Below are 22207 nucleotides of genomic sequence, written 5' to 3'. Positions count from 1 at the left end.
CCCATAAGTAGTCATTCCGTACCCAAATAATTGCTCCTATTACGAAAGTTAAAAACTCCAGAATTACAACTTTCTCACTTCCCTCAGCCCTCAACCTCAAAAAAACGGCATTAATCTTCCTTTCTCCCTTCAATAAACACACACACACACACTCTTTCTCTCTCCTCTTCATCTTCTTCATCTTCTTTGGTAGCAGGTAGCTCACATCAAAATCTCACTCTTTCACTTTCTCTCTCCTCTGCGCGTTAATCAAATCGTATTTGCTCAGTGTTGCGTTTTTGTGCGCAGAAGAAAGGTCCAACAATGGCGATTCCAGCTGCGGCTGTGATCGTACCACTGGGCCTTCTCTTCTTCCTCTCTGGCCTCGTCGTCAATGTTTTACAGGTTTCCATTTTTCTCTCTCCTCTTTTCTCGATCCATCTCTGACGTTTAATTACTGATTTTTTTTTAAATTTTATTTACGTTTATTATAGCTCAGTTACTTACTACTAAGTGCTGCTGCAATTTATCTGTTAGGGTTTTTTTATTGGTTGATTTTTGGAAACTTTAGTGTGTTTTTAGCATTTTAAAGTAGGACTTTGGAAAACTCGCCCAATTTTGGATGTGTGACATCCTTAATTTGTAGTTCTTAAATCAATTAAGGCTTTATTTATTTATTTATTATTAATATTATGAGAATGATAATTACTGGTGTTTTCTGTAAATTAGGAATTCAAATTTTGTCTGGTAGTTTTGTTTTTAGTTTGAGATGTAGGTATGTGATTTAAAGATCCAATTGTAAGTTATTCCTTTCTTCAATGAAGGAAAATGTTGTCGTCTTAAAATTTAAAACATTATAGTGCTACCTATGTAAATTTGTAGTTATTATATAAGTGATAATAATTGCAGACCCTATTTAAGTGTTATATTTTCCTTTCAGGCAACTTGCTTTGTCCTTGTGCGGCCGCTGTCAAAGAGCACATATAGAAGAATCAACAGACTTGTAGCAGAATTGTTGTGGCTCGAGCTCGTGTGGCTTGTCGATTGGTGGGCTAGGGTTCAGGTGATTATTTTATGACCTGATTATCAATCTTACTAAACCTCATTGACAATTTATTGCTTTCTTCTGCTGGTAGAAGAGTGATGCTCTATACGTTCGTAACTGTACAAGTGAGAGACATAGAATCCTTGGCCCATTTATGTCTTCAGTATTTCACCTTTTCCTGAAGATATATTGTAAGTTGTAGTTCCGTATCTAGATCTAATAGAATAAGCAATTTATTAGAAATCATAGATTCCTTGCAGAACAATATCTTGTGCTGATTGTTGTGGAGAGAGGGGTTGCTGAAGTAAAAAGAGTGGTTGATTTGAAAATTTATATCGTTCTTTTCATTAAGCAAGTAGGAATGGAGATTGTTTACGGGTATAGAGTTGAGTGACAAGGAAGTCATACATGAGTAACTGTGTATGTGGGTGGATTTGTGGAGAAAACATGTTATGGCTTGATGAAAGCTAAAGTAGAAGTAACATTTTTTTATCTTTGGATCAGCGGTATCTTTTGTGCAAGTGCTTGTATTATCATCATGAACTAGTAGGACAGGAATTAATGGCGGGAAGATTTTCTGGATGAGTGTTGTTATATCAAGAGATTGTTGTTCTGTACAATAGTAGTATTAACATTATATATGATGAGGAGGTGTCAGTACTATCATTGTGAAGCTTAAAAAAAGTGAATATGTGGAGAACTTGGATTATGGAAAAGATGCGGGGTACATGGAATAGGTCAAATCTCAAAAGGCAGTCTAAGAGTGGTCTTGCCAGTAAATGAGTGTTGAAATGTTGTGGAGTGCTATTGGTGCAGCTTGCAGCGTTTTATGCCTGAGTGGTAAATGGAAATATTAGTTGAATTTTCTTGTTTTTGTTAGCTATTGACTTTGATACATGAGTTGTCAAGGACATATCGCCTTTCTTGGTGAATTTGCTCTTTGCAATGGAATCTAATGTTTCCTTTTAGCATGATACTGCCCTCTTATTTTGATCAGATGCTGTTCTATTGTGTTGATAGTAACCATGGCGTTTATTGCTGTATTAGGAATTTCAGTAGGGAACAACATTACTCCCTCTGTTCTCTTTTAATCTACCCACTTTGTTCTTTGACACCACTTACAAACTCCACTTTTAACCATTGTTTGTGATTTATACGTAAGCAAAACATAGTCATGTAGGGTCTTGTTACATTCGACTTTATATATATTTGCAAGATTTACTTTTTATTATTTCTACTTATTGATAATCAAGATATTAACCGTCAAAATTATGCAGTGGCAAAGATGAAAGTCAGATTATTTTGGTTGAAACAGGAAATAAGGTTCAGCAAAATTGCATTATTTTCAGCACTGATAGCTTGAGTTTCATGTAAATGTGAAGTTTTTGATGTATTATGTCTTGTAAGGCTATGTTTAGTTCACCTGAAATTTTCTGATCTGAACTTATCTGATCTGATCTGAACTTATTTTTTCTGATCTGATCTGAACTGATCTGATAACAAGATCTTATTTTTTTAGATTTTTCTCAATATATAAGAAAAAATATAGTTATGTGGGATCTTGTTTGATTCGTTTTAATGAGTACTTTATTAATATTCAATTATTATAATTTTTACTAATATATAATGAAAGATATAGTGATTTTTAAATATAATCATGATCTGAACTGATCTGATCTGAACTTATTTTTTCTGATCTGATCTGAACTTATTTTTTCTGATCTGATCTGATCTGATCTGAACTTATTTTTTCTGATCTGATCTGATCTGATTAGATCTGAAATAAGCAAAAATAAGGTGAACTGAACATAGCCTAAGAATAGACAAATATTATTACTATTATATCATTGATATTATTTATGTAGTCTAATGACATGTATACTAGTAGTGCTTAAAGGTTAGAAGGGAATCTATTTGTTCTTTATTATCTTGTGGACTTTGCTTTGGTATGGAGATCAAAAATAGTTGATAGGGGGAGAGAAAAATCAAGATAAATGATTGGGTTGGAGATACAAAGAGTAAGAGAAAGTGAGGGGTTAGAGAGAGAGAGAGAGACATAAAATAAGGATGTTTTATTGAAATGGAAATCATGGTAATTTGGGACAGCTCATAAATGTTAGTTTGCATGATAATGGAGGATCTTCTAATTTGTTTTGGCTAATGTTAAAAACTGAACATATGATATTGTGATGATGACGATCAGAATAAAGGTAATCTAAAATAAATGATGGTAAAGAAAAAGAACAACAGTGACAATCACTAAATATATTATTATCGTTGTTGTAGTTGCTGCTGTGGCTGTTGTTGTTTCTGTATCAATTTACAAATTTTTTCTTTTCTCTGCAACATAAAATTCAGAAAAATTAGTTAAGTATAACAAAATGTCCTTTCAACAAAAATAAGTTAAGTTTGATTCAACAAAACAATTTAAATTCAACAGATAAAAGTTTGAAATACCAGAGCCTTAATGCTGTTTGTATGTGCTTTCCCTCCTTTTCAATTGTTGTTTAAATTGTAAAATCTCATACTATGAGATATGCATCTTTCTGATTTCTTTAGCTTTTCAGCATCATGCTACATGCTATGCATAGCTGGCTATATTATATGATATTGATCGCGATTTAATTAGCTCACTGCTGTCATGCAGGTCAAAGTTTTTACAGATCCTGAGACATTTCGGCAGATGGGTATGTACAATATCGTTGAAAGCACTCATGACATTGATTTCTAAGGTAGTAGTGTATATTGAAGGATTCATTCGTTAACCAGTATGAGGGGTCAGAGCACGAAGATTGTTGCCCTTAATCATGAGTTATTGCACGGAAGGTCGTTCCTTTTAGAATTCATAACAAATTTACGTCTTCCTCTGAAAAGTTCATAGTCATCACCCAATTCTTCTCCCCGCCAAAGTATCGGCTGTTATTAATCATTTTATCTCCAGCAATTGTATGGCGGTTTAACCATAATCTAGCGACTGTGATGGCACTCTAATACCTCTCAACTTACCCTTTAATGATGTGCTCCCAACTAACCACTCCTTTCTTAATTCTTATCATAGTTCAACTATAAATGCAAAATATAATACACGATCTCTTGGAAGTGCTGGTCAAAGGTTCCCTTCTTTCCTTCTCTTCAGATATATTTTCTCATGGCTGTTTCATCCTTGGGAAGGTTTTATCCATTACTGTGCATTTAGCAGCGCATATTGTAATACTTTCATACTTGCACGCAAACTTGTGCACAAATATTCTGCGCTATGGGATTTTGTGTTCCACCTTAATATGAAGTTTTGAGTTTGAGGTTTTTGGATCATAAAGCGTGGGCCTTAGGACACACTCCTCTTACTCATACTAACAGATTGACATCAAAGTCAGCTCTCTGTCGCTGTTAAGTGCTGCTGTTTGGCTGAAAACTTTACCCTTTCCTGACTTGTACGCATCCACCTAACTGCCAGATAACCACCTCAGCAAAACTAGTTTGCAAGTTTGTATAACCCCTTATCCAACCTGGAACAACTTCTCATAAATCTGTTTTTACAACCTAAAAAGAAACTTGAAGGAAATGTCTCAGCTGATTGCAAGAATTGCTGATATTACATTGAAAACCCTTACCTACAAATTTCACAAATTTGATATTCTAAGCACTTAGTTGACTTTTGGCTCTTTGAATTTTGTTGAATCTTGAAATATGATCTTGTGTTTCATAACCCTAACATCCGATTGGCGTGAGAAAATTCAATCGAGTTATTCCCCAATTTGAGCAATTTTTTTTCATGCAAACCTAAAATGCAAATATGTGATCGGACTGTTTCCTTGCAATTGAAGGTTTTTGAGCTTTCTGTTATATGTCCTCACTTCTATTGCAGCTTACTGCTGAGATCATATGTGTGATGGACTCTGTTATAGCCTTGTAGGGTATTTTTTTTGCTGTCAAGTTGCTGTTTGTGTCCCCAGGACCTCTGTGCATGGCCATGGTTACTGATGTAGTTGGATAAAAGTGTGAAGGGGTCGGATAAAGGGTTGAAGGATCTCACTGATTTTTTTGATCCTTTTGAGCAAGAATTAAGGGCAGAATAAACTTCAATTTGTATAAATGTTGAGGATATATTGTGATGTACCATAGGTTTCATCAAGTGAAAGAAAAGCGTCCTCTTAATCAAGTAAAGAGATTTAAGTGGTAGACTCATCAACTAACTCAGCTTCTACAAATCTTGGAACCTAGCAAGCCACTAGAAGGGTTATCCCTGTGGAGCCCAGGAGCCTAATGTTAATTATATCTCGACAGGAATTTAGCAATCACAATTGCAAGATCGTCTGGTTTTTGATATACTAGGATGCCTAGAGCTGACAAATTTTGACCTTACCTGACTGCTGGACCGAACCTGAGACCACAAAGTTAGTGAGAGAAAACAGCAAACTCTACCTATACGAACTCATATAGCTTTGAGTTGATCCTAGTCAACCACATTGTGTTGTATATATTTCTTTCGACTTTTAATTACGTTACGGTTTATTTTCCACTTGTTTATTTATGTTACATTTTATTTTATGAACAACAAAATGACGTGGAATTCATCTGTTTAATTGATATGACAACTCTATTGAGGCCTTTTTATCAATCATACTACTAGCAGTCCCTTCTACAACACTATGCCCATCAATGTCTACGGATGCAGCCATGTAATTATATCTATAGAATTATGTTCATGTTCCTGGTTTCGTTGGTGAAGGTGAGCCCTAGGATATATTCATCACTGAAGGAATTTGGCTTGAGTAACCTGTTCGACTTTGGCATAGATTTTTGAAGGGATGGGCTTAACAACCGTGATGCAGGATGATCTTTGGTGTAGTTTGTAGTGGGGAGATAATGAAGTAACAAAACGGATGGTATAGTTATCGATCTCAAGTCTCAACTATAACCAAAAGAGTGAATAATCTGGGACACGGAGGTATGCAAGTCCATGATAACACTTGGGAATTTTGCAAGGTGTATTTTAGGTGCTTATTAAACTTCAAGAGCAAGAGATATATCATTATCTTTGTGGACTTTGGCTTGGGCTAAAACTTGAACTGGTAGACTTGAGTTTCTTTATAATGCTTCATATTTTGCTAAAAGTGAGGAGGAAGATTGGTACAATGAGGTCCTTGCACCGGTGGTTATGACAAAGAAAAATTTGAAATTGACAATTGGTTGTGGACTTAAGTGATAAATGTTTGGAAAGCATGTGGTGAATGTTGTTGATTGTGCCTATTTGTCAAACTAGAAGTGTGAGAAATTGAGCTGTGTTTGTTATGGTTGATCCTATTGCTTCTTTGGACTTGATGTCTTCTATATTGGTCCATGCGTTGGAACATTTGTCTGTGAAGTTCATTTTGAAGAGGGAAAGAGTGATATGGTTTGTCTTACTGGTAAAATGCAGGGTCCTGGGTAATCTGGTTAGGGATAGTGAGCAGGAGGTCTTAAATCTATGTCTTATTTGTTTAGTAATTATGACATTTATGATAAGAGTCAGCAATTCCATATTGTTATTTAGTTTCCTAATAGTAGTTGAATTATGCTGTAGAAAGTAGAGACTTACTTAGATTTAATGGAATATGTTTTGACTTTGTGGCACTATTCTATCCAGAGAACATGACTAGAAAAGAATGGAGGGGTCTAAAAACACATGGAGTGAAACGCAGGAGAGGAGATAGGTCCTTGGCTGAAGCACAATTGTTGTGGAGGTTGATGGTAAAGCCTCCGTTGATATGGCTCGGGGAATATATTGACATAGGACTGAGTGAAGGGGAGGAGAGTACATTATGCTGTAGTCTAAAAGTCTCATGGTATCAGCCATCAGGTATCTTGTCTGCAAGGGTTGGGAATGAGCATAAGGCTTGCATAGAGATCGTGTGCATGAGATTGAGTACTTCTCTTTGATAGTTTCAACTAGGAAATCTCATTACTTCGTTCATTATTTTTTAAATTTTCATGATGCAGATTCACCTGATCTTTGGCTCGCATGTTTTGTTTCTAAAAACCACTACGTATCTTCAAAAGTTTTTCTGACCCTCTCTGCTCTCAGCCTCACCTACTTTTTGATTGTTTGAAATGTCACAGGCAAAGAACATGCACTGGTGGTGTGTAACCATAAAAGCGACATTGATTGGCTGGTGGGATGGGTGTTGGCCCAGGCAAGTTTCTAATGCTCTTTTCCAAGCACGTGTTAATTTGAATTGAGTAAACGTAGACCTCTAAATCAAAATTCTTATTCACTTATATGATTATACTTCTATGAAAAATCTAGGACATAAGGATTTGGTTCATATTATTAGCTCCTCAGCTGATCTAGCATACTTGTGACAGCGGGCAGGTTGCCTTGGTAGCACACTAGCTGTTATGAAGAAATCATCAAAGATGCTTCCGGTATGTATTCAGCCAAACATGTTTCCGATACTCAGCTAAATTGTATGTTTTTTTTTTTTTTTTTGCATTGATGTGTATATCCTCTCTTTAATTTCTTTATTCATGAATTTGGCAAAGAAGTTATAAAGCTAAAACATTTTTGCATTTCATATTTGTCAAGTTTGCTTTATTTTGTACTTTTATTATCTTATAGTCAGTCCATAGCCAGTTGAGTTTGTTTGCATAACCGACATCCTACTTCTCTAGGGGATAGTTGCTATTCTAGTCCTTTGGAAGATGGAGCAGTTCCGTAAGATTCATCCCTGGTATAGGGAAAACGGATGAGCCCTAGCTTTGCTGCCACTGGAAATGGAACATTCCCTGTGCACATGTTTTTCTTTTTGCTTTTTTGGTTTTTCTTTAAAGGATAGACATTTGACTAATTTATGAAGCACAGGTAAGGATCTGAAATGCAATTGGTAAAAACTATATTATGTGAGTGGAAAAAAAAGAACCCTCATATTCTTAAATTTGTACGCTTGTTTGGCTTGCGCAAACTCATGTTTGCTGTCAAACTTCAAAGGTGGGCTATTAGAGTGCAATAAATTTACTCTGCAAGCATTACCAGCACCCTCAAGCTCTATTATGGGCAATGCCCCAAAGTGATTTGTGTGTTGTGTTACTTTGACTCGTGAGATTATTTTGATATGTGGGAAGTGATGTGGATTCATTGATTTTCTTTGTTTTTTGCTTTTGGGGGCCGTTGGTTTAGGGGATGGTGAAAAGGGAAGGAAGCAAGAAAGAGTAAGAAAAGAAATATGAATATGAATCAAAATCTTTTTTTGTTTCTTATTTTGTTTTGGGTTCACTTCATTTATATATGACGATTTACAAGATGTTATGTTACGAACTGTTTTTCTGTAACTATCTCAGTCTTTTACAATATAGGAAGTTGCATGGACTGCCGTGTTCTAATATTAGCATTGTTGTACGCAGGTAATAGGTTGGTCTATGTGGTTCTCAGAGTATCTTTTCCTGGAGAGAAGCTGGGCCAAGGATGAAAGTACGATAAAGGTATTTCATATGAGAAAGTCTGAATGATTAAGCATGTATCCCTTGGACTTATGCAAGAACACTATATCTCACTTGGATGTTGTGGGTTTCTTGCAGCTAGGTCTTGAACGGCTAAAGGACTACCCTCTGCCTTTCTGGTTGGCTCTTTTTGTTGAAGGCACTCGATTTACACAAGCTAAACTTCTAGCTGCTCAAGAATATGCAACCTCAACTGGACTTCCAGTACCCAGAAATGTTTTGATCCCACGTACAAAGGTCTAAGTTCTTTGCTAGATTATAATTAAGTCACATTTCTAGTTTCTATTTGTCCTGGGAAAAGATATTCACTTGCTGAGGACTAATTTAGGCTGTAAAAATAATTTGTGTGTGTGAAACTTCTGTTGATGCGAAAAATGTAGTTATAGTATTAACTAGTTTTCGCTTTGACTGGGGGAGGTTGTGTGGGAGGGGACGTCATTTATTGTGGGGTTTTGATCAATTAGTCAATATTTTCCTTTCCTTTTCTAATGATTGACATTCCTGATGACAATTTCTACCCTGGTAGCTTATGAGCTCGCATCCATCCTTGGTTTCGTGCAGTTTCTTTTCATCAAGTTGAGAATCTTGAAGTTTATAATATCCGTAGAGCGATGTGTATTTTAGTGACATGGTTGTGAACTTGTGATCACCTTGTTCGGATTAAATGTATGCCTTGCTAATATTTATCTGGGAAAGGACCCTTTTACTGCCATGATCTTACTTAAAAAGAAGTTTGATGGTGAGAGAGGCTGGGGGATAAGAAAAACTGATGAGGAAAGGGGTAATGTTTTGCTCCTTGGTTCTGTAAATTGTTATTTTGGTCCTGTGTCCTACTCTTTTATCTTGCTGGCACTAAGATTCATGAGAGAGAACCAACATTGCTGATCTTATATATTGTTTTGCATTCAGGGATTTGTCGCAGCAGTAAGTCATATGCGTTCGTTTGTCCCAGCAATTTATGATATCACAGTAGCCATCCCGAAAAGTTCAGCGCAACCTACAATGCTGAGGCTATTCAAAGGACAGTCTTCTGTGGTAAGAGACAGCTTTTTCATTGCCTGGATTGATTTTGTGAATATATCATGTATTTGTTCAGTTGATTATGTGTGCCAGATCTATTATTTATCTCTCCATCAGGATATGTGATTCAAATGTATGTTGAGCTTAAAGGTAAGGTCAAGGGGTAGCTGAGCTGGAAATAGACTTCGGTTGTGACCTTAAGGAATATCAGATGTTACCCTGAATTTCTAGCAAGGATTTTACTGTTGTGATCGAACCTTTGTGGGGGGGGGGGGGTTGGATAGGTTGTATTAGGTCCCTGAGAGAGAGCATTTGACGAAATCTATCTCACCAACTTTCTTTTATAAAACACTTGAGCTTAATGATTGCCAGCTGGCAGACACAAGTTTGCAGGTTTCATGCATGCATGTCAAGAAGGTAAATGCTAAGAACCTGTTGGTCATTATATATGGCATGCACAGCTGGAAGGCTCCACTTTCAAGTTTATGTAGAGTAGTATTTGTTCTGTTCAATTATTTATCATCGAAGTTATTAACAAAGCATCATAAGCTGTATGGTTCTTGTGCTGTTGCTGCGGGTTAGAATGTTTTCCAAGGCACTTGAAATTGCTACAAGGTCTCGATGTGCAAATCCAAGATGTACTGTGAAGCTGATTGTTATCTCTGATTAACACAGGTTCATGTCCATATCAAGCGACACAATATGAAAGATCTTCCTGAAACAGATGATGCTGTTGCACAGTGGTGTAAAGATGCATTTGTTGCCAAGGTAAGATTTGCTTGGCTACTTTTATTACTTATGTGAGCTGATCATACTTGATCATATCTTTCAATTGGATATCTTGTGAAAAGAACTAAGTTGTCTAGTTTACTTTTTGTTTGATCAGGATGCATTGTTGGACAAGCATAAAGCCGATGATACTTTTGGAGATCAATTTCTTCAAGATAGTGGTCGACCATTGAAGTCTCTTGTGGTAATAACAATGGCTTAAAGACTACCAGTTTTGATTCTCTCCTGTAATGATGTTTTCACACCTTTTGTTTGGCTTAAATTCAGGTTGTTGCCGCGTGGGTGGTTACCAGTGTTCTGGGAGTGATGAAATTTCTACACTGGTCACATCTTCTGTCCTCATGGAAAGGCATTGCATTCTCAGCTGCAGCATTAGGACTTATTACAGTTCTCATGCAAGTAATGATACAATTCAGTCAGTCAGAGCGCTCAACCCCTGCTAAGGTAGCCCCAGCAAAGCCTAAAAACACAGGAGACTCATCATCATCATCATCTGACTTGAAACAACATAAGCAGCATTGAAACAGTAGCCTTTGTTTTGTTCATTTGATCTCACTTATAGTTTGATTTTCTTGAAAAATAGTGCTTGTACCTTACCCATTATTGCTCGTCTTAAGATCTGTTCATGGCTTCACGCTCTCATTAGTCATTAGTTCAATTTGATCTGCTCAATATATGTATTTTACACCTTATTTATTATATAAATATTGTTATTTTTAGCTGGTCATATATCATTTACGGGATGCTATGATAATTCCACCCTTTCTCACCCTCGCCTTCGCTCTCGCTTGAATGCAGCTGAGATGAGCTCGGTTGTGTTTGTTTAAATATATGGTCTTGGTCTATTAGTCATAAGTCCTATTTTTAGGCTTTTGCTGTATATGGTCTTGGTCTGTTTCAATTCAACAACGTATGCGTCATAACAAAGGCGGTGCTTGCTGACATGTCACATGTATAAATAATAAATCAATTCTAGATATAAATCAAGTGCCCAAATCTATCTTTTTGTATAGGGCTTCTTATTAATATTATCTTTGCGTTATCTCTTTTTAATTATATCTTTTACTTTTTAAGCTATGGTTGGATAATAATATATTTAAAGTCTAGTTCAGGTTAAGAAAGGAAAATAAAGTTTCTCGGAATCCAAGTTCAGGTAGATAATAATATATCTTTTATCTTATTGATCTCAGACTTTATTTAACTGTTTCTTATAGTTTATTGCTCCTAAGTTTAGCACAAGATATCTTATTTTCACATCATGAAAATCAAAATAGGTCACAAACGATGCAGATCTTCGAATTTTATCAACACAGTTGTTCAAATCCATGATCCAAAATTGAATGAGTTATGGCCAACGCCAATACCTAAAAGCAAAAAGTCAAAGATTCTCACTCGTGGTAGTTCACGACTTAGTTCCAACTGTCCAAAGGAAGAAGAGACTTTGTTGACTGAAACTACTACTACAACAAATAAATTAGATTCTTTGTCAAATTCAAGAATCAAAGACAAAAACAAAAACAAAAAAAGAGAAGAAAAACAAGGGTTTCGTGAAGTGGGAATCCTAGAATCAGTGTTATTGCCAAGGATTGATTCGTCAAATCCTCTTCCCTGGTTGCATCTATTTGTGGTACCAGGGCCAATTCCAGATATGAACAGTGTAACTATGGAGCAAAATCTGTTTCAAAATTTTTGGGAAGATATACCATATTGTTAAAAATTTATAGTGCCTCATAAAAAATATTAAAAATTGTAGTGAAATATATATTTTTTGAGTGGAATATATTTTGATTCGTGATTTTTGTGCAATATAACTTTTTTATTGATTTTGTAAGAGTAAAATTACCCCTGCTTATTCTTTTCAATTATCATATCATATTATATTCTGCGCATAGGTTGAAAGTTTGGACTGTCAATATATCTATTATTAAGTCAAGGAAACTTGTTTGTTCCATGATTACTGGAGAGTTTGCAAAGTTAAGATTTTGGGTTTGTGTGTCTGATCAAGAAAAACAACAATTTGACGTGAAAGCAATCCTCTGTAAGCTTCTAGAATCACTTACGGATAAAAGGTTTGTTGATCTTTATGGTTATACATTGCAATCAATCAGTGCAAGAACAATAACGAAAGAATTTAGGAGAGAAATACTTGTTCTTGATTAGGATGGCAACGAGTTGGATTTGGACCGGGTTATGCATAATCCGAATCCCATTCTACATCCGAGCCTGATCCGACTTTTTTTTCTTCCTATATTTTAATAGAAAAATTTTCGATAATACAAATATCTAATTAGTACTATTTTTTAAATGATCATATAGAAATATTATATAGTACAAATAATTATTAAACATTACAATTAATTTTTAACAATCATTTATTCAATAAAAAAATCTTATATAATCTCAAACTCAGAGTCAGATTATACATGCATACATAAGAAATTAATATAAATAAAAAAAAGATTAATTGCAAGTCGGAATTGGATTCGGACGTCGAATTATTTTATGTCGGACCTATTGTGCGGTGTTTCCTAATGATTTTGAAATCAAAAAAACAATGTAGATGAGAAGGCTTGCATGACATGAGAGGAGGTTATCAGAGTAACATGAAACATCTATCTAAGGAGGTCTCTATTTGTATTGCTTAAAAGGATGACCCTGAAGCTGTGTGCATAAATCTCAAGAGATTATCGTTAAGCTTGTATACAATTTACAAGACTAAAAAATATGACAAGTCTTCCCAAAGGGATGCAGTATTTGATCCCCTCCAAACACTCCAACTTGAGTATTGTGAGAATTTGAAAGTCCTACCAAAATGTATTAGCTGCTTATCATCTCTTCAATCTCTCACCATCCGAACTTGTGATGCTCTCGAATCACTCCCAGAAGTATTATGCAACCTCCCTCCCATTCCTTTCCATATATGGGAATCAGATGCTACAAGAAAGATATGGAAAATTAACTGGGATGGACTGCCTCATAGTTCAACACATTTCTTACCTTCGTATCTGTAGATGGATTATTTTTAAGTTTTTCTCTACTTTGAACTCCTATTTGCCATTCTTCAATTTAGGATATCGGAGTGATGGAAAGCATCATGTAACATTGTTCTAGGGTTGGCTACTTTACGAACTTCTATGTTGTTGATTACTCCCTCTGTCTTTTTTTAGTTGCTACATTTTACCATTTAAACAGGTCTCTTTTTAGTTGCTATATTTGCCAAATATTTTACTTTTAGTATGTGGTACCGCATATTATTTACCTTTATACCCTTAATTTTGTCTTCATCACACAAAAAAGACAACTACTATGTGCTTTTTGCTCTACTTTCCAATAGTCCACACATTTTCCTTGATCTGTGTGAAGAAGTAGATGTAAGAAGTAGATGTAGCAACTAAAGAAATGAAGAGAATAGTTTAGTAGCTGCGTACGACCTACCCATGGAAGCAAGACATTCCTTGGGCAGCTTGTGTAATGATTTTACGTTATTGGTATACCTATTTTTAGACATATTTGAAAATTTGGAATTATGCCTACCTAGAGTTTGTCCTCAATTATCATGATTATAAACTAGTAATTTTCCCCCTCTCACAACATTTTACAATCCTCTTATTACAATCTTCTTATCTGATTCGAAGGCATTTTATTTCATGTAACCAACTAAATGAGAATTGATAAAATCTTCATTTGATGGAGTTGAGATTGGTTTGGTGTACTACTTTATCAAGTTTTCAAGATTGCAACAGGTTAGGACTTGGGTAGATATGCAACTACCAATTAGGCTGGGTAAGTTGTTGAAAGTGAATTTTCTAGTCTCTTATCTATATTAATTATACTTAAATGACAAACATTAACTCGATAAAGCCTCATGTTCAAATCCCACCTCTCCTTATTTGTACTTTGTACTGCCTTCGTGGCTCATATAGATAAAAAAACTAGACTCTAAATCCAACGTACACACCCTAGGAAAATTCATATTCACAAATTTAACTGTTATACTAGTATTGAAAGACATAACAGGTGTTTAGTTTATTCACCCTGAAAGCAATTACAATAAGCTCTTATGATTCATATATATAATGAAATAAGACAATTGAAATCATGATCATATAATATATAAGTTAATAACACATACAGTTGTTAACATTGGTAATATCCACCCTCACCAATGCTAGCTAGCTCTTCTAAACACTGCTCAACATCAAGATCAAAATCATCAAACTCGTCCAAATTCATCCTAGGACGATCATCAGAAATTGACAGCAACGATGTCTGATTGCTTTGCACACCACTCGATAACATCATTGCATGATCATCTTCATTCTTCTTTTGATGATGATCAACATGTACTGATGATTGGTGATGGTACCCAAATACAGGAAACACAACATCTTGTTCTTTTACCCATTAATGCTCGTCTTAAGACTGTTCATGGCTTCACGCTCCCATTAGTCATTAGTTCAATTTGATCCGCTCAATATATGTATTTTACACCATATTTATTATATAAATATTGTTATTTTTAGCTGGTCATATATCATTTATGGGATGCTATGATAGTTCCACCCTTTCTCACCCTCGCTTGAATGGAGCTGAGATGAGCTCGGTTGTGTTTGTTTCAATATATGGTCTTGACTCTTGGTCTATTAGTCATTAGTTCTATTCTTAGGCTTTTGCTGTAAAATATATGGTCTTGGTCTGTTTCAATTCAACAACGTATGCGTCATAACAAAGGCGGTGCTTGCTGACATGTATAAATAATAAATCTCTCCTAGATACTTTTTCTATTTTTATATTTTACTCTTAAATTATAAATCAAGTGCCAAGATCTATCTGTTTTGTATAGGGCTTCTTATCAATATTATCTTTGCGTTCTCTCTTTTTAATTATATCTTTTAGTTTTTAAGCTATGGTTGGATAATAATATATTTAAAATCCTCGTTCAGGTTAAAAAAGGAAAATAAAGTTTCTCGGAATTCAAGTTCAGGTAGATAATAATATATCTTTTATCTTATTGATCTCAGACTTTTTAACTATTTCTTATACTTTATTACTCCTAAGTTTAGCACAAGATATCTTATTTTCACATCATGAAAATCAAAATAGGTCGCAAACGATGCAGATCTTCGAATTCTATCAACACAGTTGTTCAAATCCATGATCCAAAATTGAACGAGTTATGGCCAACGCCAATACCTAAAAGCAAAAGGTCAAAGATTCTCACTCGTGGGAGTTCACGACCTAGTCCCAACTGTCCAAAGGAAGAAGAAGAAAAAACTTCATTGAGTGAAACTACTACAACAACAACAAATAAATTAGATTCTTTGTCAAATTCAAGAATCAAAGACAAAGACAAAAACAAAAACAAAAAAAGAGAAGAAAAACAAGGGTTTCGTGAAGTGGGAATCCTAGAATCAGTGTTATCGCCAAGGGTTGATTCGTCAAATCCTCTTCCGTGGTTACATCTATTTGTGGTACCAGGGTCAATTCCAGATATGAACAGTGTAACTATGGAGCAAAATCTGTTTCAAAATTTTTGGGAAGATATACCATATTGTTAAAAATTTGTAGTGCCTCTCAAAAAATATTAAAAATTGTAATGGAATATATATTCTTTTGACTGGAATATGTTCTGATTCATGAAATTTTTGTGCAATATACCGTGTTTAACTTTTTTATTGATTTTGTAAGAGTAAAATTACCCCTGCTTATTCTTATCAATTATCATATCATATTCTGCGCATAGGTTGAAACTTTGGACTGTCATTATATCTATTATTAAGTCAAGGAAACTTGTTTGTTCCATGATTACTGGAGAGTTTGCAAACTTAAGATTTTGGGTTTGTGTGTCTGATCAAGAGAAACAACAATTTGACGTTAAAGCAATCCTCTGTAAGATTCTAGAATCACTTACGGATAAAAGGTTTGTTGATCTTTATGGTAATACATTGCAATCAATCAGTGCAATAACAATAACGAAAGAATTTAGGAGAGAAATACTTGTTCTTGATTAGGGATCGCAACGAGTTGGATTTGGACCGGGTTATGCATAATCCGACTCCGATTCTACAAGAAGTCGGATTTTAATTTGACTCCGACTCCGATCCGACTTAAAATCCTAATATTCGACTCCGATCCGACTTTTTTCTCTCCCTATTTTTTAATAGAAAATTTTTCGATAATACAAATAATCTAATTAATACTATTGTTTAAATGATCATATTAAAAATCTTATATAGTACAAATAATTAAACTTTACAATTATTTTTAACAATTATTTATTTAATGAAAAAATCTTATATAATCCTCAAAATCAGAGTCAGATTATACATGCATACATAAGAAATTAATATAAATAAAAAAAAGGATTAATTGCAATTCGGACGTCGAATTATTTTATGTCGGACCTATTGTACGGTGTTTCCTAAGGATTTTGAAATCAAGAAAACAATGTAGATTAGTCTTTGAATTATACAAGGATACATTGTGCCAAGGGCAAATCATACAAGATGCGGCAGAGGAGCACTTTGTGATTTTATTGCAGGGATGTTTCTTTCAAGATGTAAATCATACATTGTGCCATCACGATTCATGTGGGTGAAAATTATAGAAGGCTTGAATGACATGAGAGGAGGTTATCTGAGTAACATGAAACATCTCTAAGGAGGTTTCTATTTGTATTGCTCAAAAGAATGACCCTAAAGCTCTATGCGTAAATCTCAAGAGATTATCGTTAAGCTTGTATACAATTTACAAGACTAAAGAATATGACAAGTCTTTCCAAAGAGATGCAATATTTGACCTCCCTCTAAACACTCCAACGAAAGTCCTACCAGAATGTATTAGCTGCTTATCATCTCTTCAATTCCTCACCATCCGAACTTGTGATGCTCTCAAATCACTTCCAGAAGCAATATGCACGCAACCTCCCTCACTGCGGCCAAATTCTTTTCATATATGGGATTCAGATGCTACAAGAAAGATATGGAAAATAAACTAGGATGGATTGCCTCAAAATTCAACACATTTCTTACCTTCGTATCTGGTGATTGATTATTTCTAAGTTTTTCTCTTCTTTGAAACTCCTATTTGTCATTCTTCAATTTATGATATAGGAATGATGGAAAGCATCATGTCAAATTATTCTAGGGTTGGCTACTTTATGAACTTCTATGTTGTTGACTACTCCTTCCGTCTTTTTTTTTAGTTGCTACATTATACCATTTAGACATGTCTCTTTTTAGTTGCTATATTTGTCAAATATTTCTACTTCTAGTATGTAATATCACATATTATTTACCTTTATACCCTTATTTTTGTCTTCATCACACAAAAAGACAACTCCTATGTGCTTTTTGCTCTACTTTCCAATAGTCCACACATTTTCCTTGATCTATGTGAAAAAGTACATGTAGCAAGTAAAAAAAATGAAGAGAGTAGTTTAGTAGCTGTGTACGAGCTACCCATGGAAGCAAGACATTCCTTGGGCCACTCGTGTAATGATTTCACGTTATTGCTATATCTATTTTTAGACATATTTGAAAATTTGGAACTATGCCTACCTAGAGTTTGTACTCACTTATCATGATTATAAACTAGTAATTTTCCCCCTCTCACAACATTTTACAATCCTCTTATCTAATTAGAAGGCCTTTTATTTCATGTAACCAACGAAATGAGAAATGATAAAATCTTCATTTGATGGAGTTTAGATTGGTTTGGTGTACTACCTTATCAAGTTTTCAAGATTGCAACAGGTTTGGACTTAGGGTAGATATGCAACTACCAATTAGACTGGATAAATTCTTGAAAGTGAATTTTTTAGTCTCTTATCTATATTAATTATACTTAAATGACAAACATTAACTCGATAAAGCCACATGTTCAAATCCCACCTTCCCTTATTTGTACTTTGTACTGCCTTCGTGGCACAAATGGATAAAAAAAAAGACTCTAGATCCAACCTACACACCCTAGGAAAATTCACATTCACAAATTTAACTGTTATACTAGTATTGAAAGACATAACAGGTGTTTAGTTTATTCACCCTGAAAGCAATTACAATAAGCTCTTATGATTCATAATATATAATGAAGTAAGACAATTGAAATCATGATCATATAATATATAAGTTAGTAACACAGTTGTTAACATTGGTAATATCCACCCTCACCAATGCTAGCTAGCTCTTCTAAACACTGCTCAACATCAAGATCAACATCATCAAACTCGTCCAAATTCATCCTAGGATGATCATCCGAAATTGACAGCAACGATGTCTGATTGCTTTGCACACCACTCGATAACATCATTGCATGATCATCTTCATTCTTCTTTTGATGATGATCAACATGTACTGATGATTGGTGATGGTACCCAAATACAGGAAACACAACATCTTGTTCTTTTGCTTGCCTAAAATTAATGTTAAGCGGACCTTTATTTGCCCTGACTCTAGCAGGCGCGCTAGGCCTGCCTGTTAGCTCCTGCACCAACGCTCGAAAATTGGATGCATCTGCGTTCAATATGGTAACTGGTGACTGCCTCTTTGAACCTCGCGACTTCTTCTTGGTTACCCTCAGATCATTAAAAGGACTCATTACATTTGATCTATTGGTGCTTACTACATAGTTATTATTATGATCTATAACACTAGTACTGTCTGACATAGTTTTTGTGGAGGTTGTATCGTGCACATTCTGATGCTCATAATACGGCCATTCGTTAGAAAAGCACGACATTATTATCGACTTGTATTTGAGATCAGAAGCTTTAATTTTGCAGTTATGGAATAAAATTGATTAAGCTAAGCATATACGTTATATAGTCTAATAGTCTAGTCAACAGAAAACGGGAAGCTTGAATTGACTTATCAGCTATTAATATTTGATAGTGAGAGTTTTATAAAGGATGATTCTTCCAGGAAAGTGTGTTTGGCTTAGTCAATCACAATCAAGTTGAGATCATCTCTAAGACTTTCACAAGTTTTAGATAGTCTTGGTCAGAGAAGTTGTGCAGTGCAAGAAATACAAGGGAACTCAACTACTGTAGTAGCTCAGCTTTTTTCTTATCTGTTAACACACTCTTTTCTAGCCGTTGACTTTCTTAAATTCAAGTCAAAAGTCAAAAACATTATAAACTTTTTACTGCAATCTATGAATGATTCAAGTATATAAGAGGTTAGAACAATTGGTTTTGAGTCTTACTACCAATGAAGTACGGGAACGTTTTCATTCTTGAAACAAGCTTTTCTAAGCTAATGGAGCTTCGAAATGGTTGACTATGACATTTTCCCATATTCAAACGCTTTCGTTTCCAAAAGTATAGTCGTTTTCATGCTATAGAGCTCAGTACTAGCTAGACTTCCTAGCTTTCAGGGGTATAAGTGGACTGCGAAAAGTCCATAGTCCGGTGTAATTCAAACTTGTCAGACTAAGTTCGAACTCAAATTTCGAGTCCAAATTTTTTTAGACTAGATTTGGACTTATCGCTTTGTAGTCTAATAAATTCAATTCAGTCCAAAAGATATTTTAGCATACAATATATATACATATTAATATAATGTATATTTTAAAATATTATTCGACATTTTGGACTTTTTAAAATCCATGCTCTAAATTCTTTAACCTGGCGCTAGAATTTTCACTTATCCTCCAAAGTGAGAACTGAAAACTAAAAAAGGCAAAGTTACTACTATTTGGTGCCTTTTATATTTTGCAATTTTCATTTTAAAAGACTTCAAAGATGTATATGATTTACTTTGTGCAATAGATGTAATAAATCCAATTTTTCAAATTTCAATGATTCAATCATGAGAAAACATTGTGAATAATCAAATCGGACTAAAAATGGATTTAGACTCAAGAATTTTTTTTTGAATTGGACTGTACTAAGAAAAAAGTTTGGACTGCATTTGGACTCAATTTCTTGAGTCCAGAAAACTTGAATTTGGACTAGATCTGAATTTGGTGAAGTCCAATCTAATCAAATCCACTTAAACCCTACTAACTTTAGGAGAATTCCTTCTCATGCCTCTAAGGTGGTGTTAATACTAGGTCTTTCACTAGGTGAAGTTTCAAAAAGTAATAAAGAGTGCAAAACGTGTATTTACCTTGAGGTAGAAAAATTAGGATGTTGTAAATAGGGGTGATAATGAGCTTAACAAGCTCGCGAACAGTTCGGGCTCGGCTCAGTCAAAGCTCGGCTCGTTGTGGCTCGACTAGAGTTCGGGCTCAGCTCGAACTTAAACGAGTCGAGTTGAGCTGAGCAGCTTTGCTCGAAAAGCTCGTGAATAACTCGATTATTATTTTATACTAAATCCCTTACTGTTGGCTATTGATTTGGCCATTTTCTTCCCCAGGGAAAGGCTGGTATGTTTTTCATTTTGCTAGAAGGCTCACTTGGTTCCACATTTTTATTGGGTTGAGGAGTGCATGGGTCCAGTAGAGTGATTTTGGTCAGGATTTGATTCAGTACTGTCATGAATGGGCTGGGAAATGGTGGGCTCATAAAGGGGTTGAGTATTGGTGGGCTCATAAAGGGGCTGGGTATTAGTGGGCTCATGAAGGGACTGGGAATTGGTGGGCTCATAAAAGGGCTGGGAATTGGTGGCTCATGAAGGGGATGAAAAATGGTGGCCTCATGGTTGGGCTCAGGACTGTAATGAGGACTGTTTATAGTCTACTTAAGTTGGTCAAGACCACTGGGGTGAAATTAGGATTATTGTAATGGTTGAGATGTAAGATTGTGGGAACCTTGAGTTTCTCCTAACTAGAAGGCTGCTAAGTGGGGAAAGTGACTGAAAATAATTTGGTTGGGTTGGTGGGTTTGGTTCATCTAACACAGTCATGGGTGGGTTTGGAGGGGGTAGATCATTGCTCAAAGGTTGGTCAAACTAAGGTGTTATGAAGTTAACTGCCTGTTTTTTTCTCTTGGTTTGTAGTTTGGGTCTAATATTCTTCAGTACTGGTTGGCTTGGTAGGGTAGGTTCAATAGATTCATCTAACACAATCATGGGTGGATCATTTAACAAACCTGTGTCAATTTGTGGAGGAGGTAAGTTAGTGATCTCCTGTTTTTTTTAGTGCTCCTAGTTTGTAGTTTGGGCCTACAATTGTTTGGGCCTTTAGTCACACCTAATTGATGGGCCTTAGTTTGGTCAACATTTCTAACCCTTGTGCTAATGTCCAAATAAAAGTAGGTTGTTCTGCAACACTAACCCCAACATTGATCACCTTTGTATCAACAACCTCAAACATTTTCATCATACTCCTATCATCTACCAGTTTAGTCCTTTCATCTCCACATATGAAAGCACATGAAATTCAGGCCCTTTTCAGTATATAATTCACACATATCATTTAATATATCAATCATCAAGCACAAATCATCATCTTCAACATTTAAATTTTGCAGAATTTCCCAAGCAATGAATTTCCACAATTCTCTCAAGCATTGTCTGCAACAAGCAACATGAACACACAGCAACAAACATGCAATCAAATTTCAAGCCCTGAACTTCACCAAAACATTATAATCAAACCCTAAACTTCACTAAAACAACGAAAGTGCATAAAGCTACCAATTTAACAACTAATAATCAATAAAATTACTTGAATTTTGGATATTCCTTGCAAATTACTCTTCGTTTTGTACTTTTGTCTCAATTGTCTTCTTTCACCACTTTAGAGTGATGAAATTTCTGGAAAAATTCCAAACTTCTAAGCTTTCGCAATGTTTTTTGGGATTTTAACTAAAAGGGGTTTGAGATTGTGCTAACTGAGGAGGGTTTAGGGAAGAGCAAGAGAAAGTGAAACCGGGAAGTTTAGAGGTCATCAACTATTAAACAGAGTTTTGGGTGGGAATTCAAAAATCAATAACCTTTGTCTTCATTAATAAAA

General features: G+C 35.1%; 2 protein-coding genes across 3 annotated transcripts; one reads left to right on the top strand and one right to left on the bottom strand.

The window, feature by feature from the left end:
• Window positions 1-21: 21 nt before the first annotated feature.
• On the top strand, window positions 22-11036 carry LOC104889272 (1-acyl-sn-glycerol-3-phosphate acyltransferase 2). 2 transcript variants are annotated; one of them, XM_057393146.1, is made up of 12 exons: window positions 22-384; window positions 920-1042; window positions 3672-3711; window positions 6651-6863; window positions 7124-7197; window positions 7370-7429; window positions 8405-8482; window positions 8579-8737; window positions 9410-9535; window positions 10196-10288; window positions 10407-10493; window positions 10577-11036. In XM_057393146.1, exons 1-12 carry the CDS (start codon window positions 304-306, stop codon window positions 10829-10831), a joined length of 1389 nt encoding a protein of 462 aa, XP_057249129.1. In that variant the 5' UTR covers window positions 22-303; the 3' UTR covers window positions 10832-11036. The 2 variants fall into 2 exon arrangements, with proteins under 2 accessions (XP_057249129.1, XP_010672763.1); XM_010674461.3 differs by lacking the exon at window positions 6651-6863 and having other exon boundaries at window positions 31-384.
• A 7285-nt stretch (window positions 11037-18321) lies between these two features.
• Window positions 18322-20044, bottom strand: LOC125496094 (uncharacterized). Its single transcript, XM_048641599.2, has one exon. It carries the CDS (start codon window positions 19046-19048, stop codon window positions 18455-18457), a length of 594 nt encoding a protein of 197 aa, XP_048497556.1. The 5' UTR covers window positions 19049-20044; the 3' UTR covers window positions 18322-18454.
• Between the last annotated feature and the right edge of the window lie 2163 nt (window positions 20045-22207).

Source organism: Beta vulgaris, chromosome 3 (genome assembly GCF_026745355.1).
Source record: "Beta vulgaris subsp. vulgaris cultivar EL10 chromosome 3, EL10.2, whole genome shotgun sequence".
Lineage (NCBI taxonomy): Eukaryota > Viridiplantae > Streptophyta > Magnoliopsida > Caryophyllales > Amaranthaceae > Beta > Beta vulgaris.
This window is presented reverse-complemented; position numbering and strand designations above follow the sequence as displayed.